General features: G+C 40.6%; 1 protein-coding gene across 1 annotated transcript; it reads right to left on the reverse strand.

Moving 5' to 3' along the window:
• Positions 1-1,012: 1,012 nt before the first annotated feature.
• LOC124712138 (gastrula zinc finger protein XlCGF7.1-like) lies at positions 1,013-2,063 on the reverse strand. The gene has a single exon (XM_047242437.1). The coding sequence runs from the start codon at positions 2,061-2,063 to the stop codon at positions 1,077-1,079; it is 987 nt and encodes a 328-aa protein (XP_047098393.1). The 3' UTR covers positions 1,013-1,076.
• Positions 2,064-10,670: the final 8,607 nt, after the last annotated feature.

Here is a 10,670-nt window from a genome sequence, read left to right on the forward strand (position 1 = left end):
GTAAAGTTTCTAAATCAACTGGCTTCAGTAACAATGAAAAGTCGCAGAATAAAACACATAAAATAAACATATTTTCATTTTTATTCAGAGAAATATACTTATCAAAACACATTTGAGTTTTATACAAACATCAAAAATTAAACTTTTTCCCCAGTGCGTACATTTCTTGCCTGCAAAAGTATGCATTTGTCTGTATTAGTGTTACCAATACCTAGTGTAGAAAGATATATAATATTTCAATGATTTTCCCCACTGATAAATCTTCATTCTGTGATAAAAAGTAAGAACAAATATATTTCATGTAATCAGACCTCACATGATAGATTATGATTCATAAATATCTACAGCTTAAATCATTAAAATTATAATTTTCCCATATTTATACAACTCTACATAATGTATTCTCATTTTCATGCAGATGAAAGACCTCAACTGCAGAACACTGATATTATCAGGAAACTAGTAAAATGAATACCAGCAATTAGATACAGTCATGAATGTGTTCCACTTACAATAACTTAACTTGGTTTTCATAAATAATGCCACACAAACAACAATCATTGCTTCAGCTGTACATGCAGACAGTGTAGCTTGTGTTCTGGTTCTACTCAAATCCACAAATATCAACACCTTTCTAATAATACAATTGTGCTAAGAAATGGAAAACAAGTACCTGCAGCAACTACTAAGATGAGTGAGTTAACTACATCAATGAGTGTGTGTATGCATGGACTATCTGACTAACAGAGCATGAGTTTGGGGTACACTTTTGTCACTTGACTATGACAGTTTGTGCATCTCTGCAAAGTTTTCACACAACACGGATCCACCCAATAGTAGGCACACTTAATCCACAATTTGCATGATAATTAACAATTATGTATGTTGTTATGTGAATGATACAACATATGGTGAAGTGTAATTTAATTTTTCAGTCACTATTATCAGACACAGCACTCAACATACTGTGAATGACTTGTGGAAAACATCGTCTGTTAACTTCTACAGCAAGTGTAAGCAACTGAAGTTTGTTTAGTAAAACATAAATTTCACACATTATTGGTACACAAGGCTTGTTATGCTGTGTGAGTCCGCTCATGCTTACGGAAATTTGAGGCATACCTGAACAACTTCTTACAGGTGGTACACTGGTATGGACATTCTCCTCTGTGAAATAGCTCATGTTTATGGAGATTTGAGAGTTGAGAGAATGCCTTGTTACAGGTAGAGCATTTGTATGGACGTTCCCTTGTGTGAGTAAGCTCATGCCTCTTAAGACTCGCAGCAAAAGAGAATGCCATATTACAGGTGGTGCATATATATGGGTGTTCTCCTGTGTGAATACGCTCATGCGCACGGAGACTTGACGTCCAAGGGAAAGCCTCGTTACAGGTGGTGCATTTATATGGACATTCCCCTGTGTGAATTCGTTCATGCTTAATGAGACCTGAGCTGGAATGGAAAGATTTGTTACAACTGGTGCACTTGTATGGACGTTCCCCTGTGTGAATTCGCACATGCGTACGCAGATGTGAGGGTTGATAGAATGCCTTGTTACAGGTGGTGCACTTGTATGGACGTTCCCCTGTGTGAATTACCTCATGCATACGGAGACGTGAGGCATAAGAGAAAGACTTTGTACAGGTGGTACACTTGTATGGGCGTTCTTCTGGCCAAGTTTTCTCATGGTTGCGAACATTTGAGATACGAGAGAATGATTTGCTGTAGCCCTTTCCACTACCTCGACTCCCCATATTGTCCGTAATATGATTCCCCATTGATCCTGAAGTGTTATCTAAGTTGTTCTGTGTTGATAGTAGTGTGTCTTTCTTGCCATCCCAAACATTAGTTTCACTCAAATTCTTGTGTCTGAAGTCTTGTTTACCACACAGAGACTGACTAGAAGTGTTTGACTGACTGTATGAAATCTGATTTGTGCTATTCTCTATTTTAGATGGAGAGCCATTTGTTGCACCATGCCCTAGGCCACCACCATTACTGTTCTTGCACAGGTCTCCAACAGCATACTTGATTGGAGTAGTACAGCTGACTTTCAAAGGCATGCGTCTTCCCTTGCAGTTATGTCGTTCCTGATATGCTACACTGGAGAATGACAGCCTGCACTTGGAGCACTGGAACACCTCACCTATGAAATTTAATGCCATTAAATTATTTCTTTTACTAGACACAGCACAGAATACATTACTATCATACAAAATATAGCTGTTAAAATGAAAAGGTTGCAATATCTCAGTACCAGAATAACAAATTATAAATTACAAATTGCTTATTCACGCAACATCACACTATGGTATTATCAGAGGAGCCTTGTAATTATGAGTGAAAGCTATTGGATTCCTATTACCTTATCTTCCCTTTTCAAAGCAATTGGTTAATTGCTGAATCTAGGTTGGTATGTATGGTGAGATATGGAAGTGACAAAAAATATATTCTTACTGAGTGAGATATGACTACTGTACAAAAATTTTCAGTGGCATAGCAACTAAACTTAACCTTAATTTTTCACGGAATGTGTGGCAGCTTGTAAAACTGTGTTCCTTGAAGTAACTGTGGGTACAATTTGACATATCTAATGAAAAAACTGATACTTCAACTTTCTAAAATATAAAAATAGATCCTCCTTACCTCAACTGCCAGAGCCTGCACCAATCATCTATTCTGCACAGGACATTCTCCAAATTCTTACTAACTTTTGGCGTTGCTACTTTAGTATAGACAACTGCATCATCTGCGAATAGCCTCAAAGAGCATCCAATGCTTTCTACTAGATGATTTATATATATTGTAAACAGCAATGGTCCTACACTTCCCTCTGGTACTCTGGATATTACCTTTACATCTGTCGATTTTGTTCCATTAAGAGCGACCTGTTGAGTTTTATTTGCAAGAAAGTCTTGAATCCTATTCAGAGTCTGCTCTGATACCCCGTAAGCTTGTATTTTTTTCATTAATTGGCAGTGTGGGACAGTGTCAAATGCCTTACTGAAATCAAAGAACACAGCATCAACCTGAGCGCCATTGTCCACTGCCCTGTGGACTTCATGGAGGAACTTTTCAGGATCTCAGTTTACCAAATCCATGTTGATTTTTATAGAGAAGATGTTCATTTTCCAAAAACATTATAATTCTTGAGCATAAAACATGTTCCATAATTTCACAACAGATTGCTGTCAACGATATGGGTCTATAATTGTGAGGATCTGCCTTACGGCCTTTCTCAAAAACGGGCATGGCCTGCGCTTTTTTCCAGTTGTTAGGCACCTTTCGGTGTTCAAACAATCTTGAGACCCGAACACATAGCTTCTTTTTTTTTCTGAATACACAGCGCATTTTGCCTCTATACTGACATGAGAATGTCACAATGTCTCTTGCTTCCCATACACTGTCTACCTACCGCACTCGCAATGGCTCTGTACAACTAGACTGACGCACCCCCAGTCATTCCCGTCATATCTTGCGGTGAGTGCTGACAACATTTATGTAGGAAACATATAAGTATGCCACTGGTCTCCACCTAGATTTTAGCATCTCCAGCAGAGATGCATGCTATTGTTGAATATTTGTCCAATTCTGATGTAAACTCAATTCCGATTGCTAATGGATTCAGGAAACTGCAATTTAAACATAGTAGATTTTCACAGTAGCTGTTAAAAAAAAAAGCCAAAGTACACAATATTTACGTTCTCATGATTGGCTGCATGATGAAATTCCTGCCTGCTCAACACTCTCCTCCCCACACTTACAGTTCTCCGAACTCAACTAAGCTGGGTCACTGTCCCCCTCCAAATTTCCGTGGTGCTATGTTTGAGCAACATTGAAACACAGATGACAATATCTCATAAGGTGCAGGCCGTGTGTACAATCAGCAATCAATACATAAATAAAAGACTGCAATAACTATTCAGTCAAATTATTGACCTTTCACTCATCCCATGATCTAGTGACGTGGAGCGGTGGGAAATTTTTTAATATTTGAATCTCTGCTCACCATCTTTTACGAGAGCCTGAAAACGATTTTTGCTGTCAGCCAGAAAGCGATGGAGAACATAATGACCATTGTTTCCAGTCTGCACGTCCACATTCTTCTTGTACTCACTGAAAGAGAAATGTTTCTACTTTCCATTTACTCAGCGAGATCAGGACCTATGATTATGAAAGAAAGTTTCGTGTTCTAACTGAGTAATGTATATTTAAAAACAGTTCGCATGCATAACATAGTAATATTCCTGACAATAACAATAATGATGACTATCATAAACTGCAGTGAACAGTTCAGAGGTGACCTCCCTGGTAAGTTTCCATTAAATGGTCTTTCACCCTGACTTCTAATAATCAAAGTTAATTGCTCGCCACAAAAGTGGAAAATAGTCTCACCACTTGCATATCGTTTGTTTAACATTAAAGGTGGGACACAAACAGTTACTTCCATGAAATCTTAATGACCCAGGACGACGTACAGCCCTCGATGAGTTCACTTCCTACTTGTGCCGAAAAGAAGTGTTCATACTCTGTTCATTGTAAGAATAAACAACATGTAAACATTACACTATATATTCTTCTGCATTTGCTGGAACCTCATTGGATTTTGTTTCACGTGGAGCAGAAGCCAAGCTGTCTCAAGTACAGTCAAGTACGATAATGAGGATACATTTTATACTGTGCATTATGTGTACATCGACTCAGCGATAATAAGGAACAATAGCTTTACCAGCGCATTTAACTTGGAAAGCACTGGCCAAGGGCCCTATTCTATATCTTTCCACCATTTTGCCGATCGTTTCAGTATGTGAGTGCACCGAACAGTCTTGTTTTCGAAACAGAGCACCAACATTATCCAGTAATGGTAATTCGGATACTCAGGAGAACCGCAAATGTGTGCAACGCAACTGGTGAGCAGTTGTGCATGTAGGATCTGCAATGGAGGGACTCCGGCCTCCACCAGGACACTGGTCACTAGACTCTTCCTAAAAGCTCCCGTTGCTAGGCGAATGCCACAGTAGTGCACTGGATCGAGTACATGCAACACTGAGGGCACCACCGAACCATAAACCAGACTCCCATACTCAAGGCAGGATTGAACCAGGGCTTTGTAGAGCTGCAGCAGAGTAGACCGATCTGCACCCCAGATGGTGTTGCTCAGGCAACGAAGGGCACTGAGGTGCTGCCAGCACTTCCGCTTAAGCTGACGAAGGTGAGGTAGCAAAGTCAATCGGGCATCGAAAACCAGTCCTAAGAATCGATATGCCTCCACTACTGTGAGTGGATCATCATGAAGGTAGCAACACCAGTACTGGTGGAGAAGTAAGAAATGCATAAGTCATCTGCATACAGAAAAGGTGAGACGGACGGCCCTACAGCTGCTGTTAGACAATTAATGGCCCCCTAAAAATAGTGATACACTCAACAGAGAGCCCTGTGGGACCCAATTCTCCTGGATATGGGGGGAACTATGGGAGCCACCAACTTGGACACAGAAAGTACAAAGCAACAGGAAGTTCTGGATAAAAATTGGGAGCAGGCCTCGGAGACCCCACCAGTATAATGTGGCAAGGATATGATGTCGCTAGGTGGTGTCATACGCTTAACGTAGATCATAAAAGATGGCAACTAGGTGCTGGCATCTGAAAAGGCTGTTCGGATGGCAGACTCGATGGACACAAGATTATCAGCGGTTGAGCAATGCTGGCGGAAGCCGCCCCGACATGGAGCCAGGCCACGTGACTCCAGGACCCAACCCAACCGCTGACACACCATACGTTCCAGCAGCTTACAAAGAACGTTGGTGAGGCTGATGGGCTGATAGCTATCCATATCAAGCAGGTTTTTATGGTGTTTGAGCACTGGGACCCTTCCCAGGGGACACCACCTTATTGAAGGTACTTTCAGCGCCAGGCGGGAGGGTTTGCGTGCTCCGATGAAGTCAAGAGCTGTGTCGACGGTAGCACAGCTACTGGCAGGGTCACCCAAGGTGGAATGGTCTTGACAAAGGAGCCAGGCAAAGTGTGTCCGGACGCTCTGTAATTGCCTCAGCGACTTCCGGCGACCACCAACGGCCTGTCTTTCAGCGGGGGCACCCTAAAGAGTGAGGGATCGCGTTTTCTGCCACAGAAACGATTGTGGTAGTCACCTGCTCAACCATCACATCAATGTTACCGTGTGGGGGAGAGTCAACAGTGACATCAGAGGTGAAGGTTTCCCAGTCCACCTTGTTTAAAGCCCATCTGGACAGGCGTCCGTGGGCCTGACGCCGGGGCAGTAACAGGAAGATGGGGCAGTGGTCACAAGCACACAGCGTCATGTGCTCTCCAGTGGATACATGGGAGAAGTCCTGGGCTGAAAATTGATAAATCAGTGGCTGAGTAACTACCTCGAGCCACACTGAAATGTGTGGTGGCCCAAGTATTTAAGAGGCAAAAGTCAAACTGAGACAGTAAAGTTTCGACATCTCTATCTCGACCAGTAAGCACGGTATCACTCCACAAGGGGTTAGGGGCGTTAAAATTTCCCAAAAGTAGGAAAGGTTTAGGGAGTTGATCAATCAGTGCAGCTAATACGTTCAGGGGTACTGCACCATCTTGAGGAAGATATACATTGCAGACAGTTACTTCCTGCGTTGTTCATATTATGACAGCCATAGCTTCAAGAGGGGTTTGAAGGGGCACAGTTTCACTACAGAATGAGTTTATGACATGAACACAAACACCACCTGACTCTCTACTATGGTTGCTACAATTCCTGTAACATCCTTTATAGATGCAGAGGGCAGGGGTCTGCATTGCTGGGAATCACGTTTCCTGGAGGGAAATGCAGAAAGCTGGTGTAAAGCTTAACAGTTGCTGTAGCTCAGCCAGGCGGTGGAAAAAACCACCACAATTCCACTGGAGGATGACATCATCATGAGACAGGGAAGGCATGGAACATTCAATGAGGCAATGAGGCTGAAAGTACAGTAGGAAGACATATGGCCAAACTTCTAGCACTTAAAGCACCGCATTGGGGGAGGAATATATGGCTTGACATCACAGCGGTAGACCATCACCTTCACCTCATCAGGTAATGTGTCACCCTCAAAAGCCAAGATGAAGGCACCGGTGGAAACCTAATAATCCCTCAGACCCCGGTGGACGCACTGGACAAAATGGACACCTTGTCGCTCTAAATTGGCGCAAAAACGCCGATCAAGTTGAGACTTGTAACAGTTAATTTTGACATAAATTTGCACATTCTGACCAATTTTTTGCTTTCTAGCTTTATTATTTTGCACCACTTTTTTAAATTTAAAACGGAGTTTTTAGGGAACCACATTCGTCTGATCACTCTGAGATTTAGGAATTTGAACATTAGTGTACTGAAGCATATGATGACAAAGTTTAGAAAAGCTACTTTAATGTTTGATTTCATTCTTAGATTATTGTGCAATATTTGTATGCTACGCACACGTGCCTTATGATGACTTTGCACTAGTAGCAGTGAACTGGGATAAAGTCGTGGCACAATGTCAGTTCGAACTATCTCCAAAATTGATCTCTCTGCTGCAATTTCCTCTCGTGACAACAATTATTGTCAGTTTAATACAATTTATTTATTAGTTAGACTTTTTTTCTTGGTTAATTTCCTTTTTCATTTCATCTGAATGTCATCATCTTGTTCCAATGCTGATTAAAAGCTGGTAACGATTTTCTCCGATATTCTAACATGAACACTGACCGAACTTCTCATTTGCAACCCGCTTGGTATATCATTAATTTCTCATAACCAAATAAAATATGGACTTGTGTTCAGAATCAAGTAATGGTTTTTAAAGAACAAGATTTTCGCCTTTCAATATTATCTTTATTTAAAAAGCAGCATAAATGTGTGTGTACGGTTACCATATATGTATGAGAACGCTTATTGAAATCCTGCTCAACTACAGCAACAGGTTGTCAGTTGATAGAATTTAACGTTATTTCCTCCTATGTTTCACAAAGCTGTCAGTTTTTAATCAGACCTTAGTATTTTTGTAGTGGACAGTTTCTGATTTCTCGTGTATCCCTTGCACTAGCGCCTGAGTCCAATGTCACGTGATTGTTTGAGCAAGGTCGTTACTTTATCGAGCACTTCGGTGTATGGGGAAATATCGAGCCTATTCCAATGCTTGTCCACACTCATGGTCTTGCGGTAGCATTCTCTCTTCTCGCACACGGGGTCCCGGGTTCGATTCCCGGCGAAGTCAGAGATTTTACCTGCCTCGAGATGACTGGGTGTTGTTGTGTAGTCTTTCATCATCATCATCATCATCATCATCATCATCATCATCATCATCATCATCATTCAATCATTACGGTCAGAGGAAGGCAATGACTGGGTGTTGTTGTGTAGTCTTCATCATCATCATCATCATCATCATTCATCCTCATTATGGTCAGAGGAAGGCAATGGCAAACCACCTCTGCTAGGACCTTGCCTAGTACGGCGGTGCAGGTTTCCCGCATCGTACCCTATGCTAATCCGAGTATGGGACATCATCATCATCATCATCATCATCATCATCACATCATCATCATCATCATCATCACATCATCATCATTCCAATGCTAGAACTGTTTGATATTTCTAGAAATTTCACCTCTAAATTTCACTTTAGAATTGGTGTTTGTTAGCGTTTGTTTAATTAGAACTGTAGTTTTACTATCTAAGCCCAGTTCATTGAGTATTTCAAATAGCGATTTCCCATCAACTGAGTCATAGGCTTTCCTGAAGTTAAGGTATTTATTTTTATAATATAGAGTGGTAAGATATGTAAAGTTTTTAGTCAGTGGCCCTAATGCTTTTATTTATTTCATAGTTAGGAAATGTAATATTAATAAAGCTTTGAATGTTTTCTTCATGAAGGGATTCAAAACTTTATTTATGTGCCAGTATAGGAATAGTTCTGGAACGCCTAAGCACATGGATAAGTGCTTGAAGTGTGATAAAATTTGATGTCAAGTATTTTAATGACTAGATTTATTAAGCTTACCAATATCAGAATGATTTCTACTAAAATTTGTTACTTTTAATCTTTCACGTTTTATAACTCACAGTCAATAGAATTTTGATGAATTTATTGAATCAAAACCAGCTACCAAAATACCTTTTGTCTAATATCATAGATGGGTTTTGAAACTGTTACATAACTTCTTCAAATATTTTTGAAGTTACTTTAGGTGACATATCATATTGTCAGGCAACTGTGAAAATTACAGTGAATGGAAACTTGTGTCCAGAGTTGAATGTGCAGTCAGTGTGAACGACTGTGAAATTCACACAATAAGAATTTCTTCCAGAAGCAGCTGCAGGCATCAGATACAACTAACAGCAGACTGATCAATGAGTAAAGCTCCTCAGTACTAGACAACACACTAATGTCCTGATTTTTTTCCATCTCTCTTTGTATCTACTTCTGCACTCTTTAAATCACAGTGAAATCTGTGACAACAGATACTTTTTATCTTACCATATATTTAGTTCTCTTTCTGTTACATGGATGAATAGGAAGAACAACTCCTTGTATGCCTATGTGTCAGCTGTTATTCACCCAGTTTTACGTGTACAACCTCTATGAGATATATATGTACAGGGTTAAAAAATTTTGGTAATTTCTACCATGAGAAAAATTTCTTGAAGTTATGCAAGTATGTCCTGGCAAGATGTATGGCATCTTTACTCACTTATCTGTCAGTTCATAAATTCTAAAGAAAAACAAATGACACTCCAGGAAGGAATTATTGGAATGGATGGAAATCGGTAGATGTGATGTACATGCACAGACAAACAAATGATTGCAATTTCAGAAAAATTAGATGATTTATTCAAGAGAAAGAGCATCACAAATTGTGTAAGTCAATAATGTGTTGGTCCACCTCTGGCCCTTATGTAAGCAGTTTTTCAGCTTGGCACTGATTGATCAAGTTGCTAAATGTCCTCCTCTGGGATATCATACCAAATTCTGCCCAGGGCATCTCCAGACACACCTGGAACCTTATTGATTGGATTAGAATTGTCTTCAGTGACGAGTTCTGTTTCAAACTGTTCCCTGATGACTAGCAAAGTAATGTCTGGAGATGCCCTGGACAGCACTGGGATACCAACCCAACTGTTGCCCGTCATGTGGCCTGACAACGAGGAGTGGCGGTCTGGGGTGCTGTTTACTTTCGTAGCAGGACAGATTTGATTACCATTTGCGTCACCCTTACAGCATAGTAGTATGTTGATGATATTCTATGCCCTACCTTGTTGGTGAAGCCATCCTGGGTTTACAAATCAGCAAAATAATTTCCACACGCACACAACAAGACTATCTACTGCTTGTCTTCGTGCTTGCTGAACTCTACCTTGGCCAACAAGGTCACCAGATCTCCCCACAATTGAGAACATTTTGAGTGTTATGGGCAGGACCCTCCAACAAGCTTGAGATTTTGGTCATCTATCATGTCAATTTGGTCATAATTTGGTACAATACCCCTCAGGAGGATATCCAACAACCCTATCAATTAATGCCAGCCGAATAACTACTTGCATAATGGTCAGAGGTGGACCAACGCATTACTGACTTGCTCAGATTGTGAACTTCTTTCTCTTGAGCTAATCATCCATTTGTTCTGAAATTGTAATCTTTTGTTTGTCCG

Source organism: Schistocerca piceifrons, chromosome 8 (assembly GCF_021461385.2).
Source record: "Schistocerca piceifrons isolate TAMUIC-IGC-003096 chromosome 8, iqSchPice1.1, whole genome shotgun sequence".
Classification (NCBI taxonomy): Eukaryota; Metazoa; Arthropoda; class Insecta; order Orthoptera; family Acrididae; genus Schistocerca; species Schistocerca piceifrons.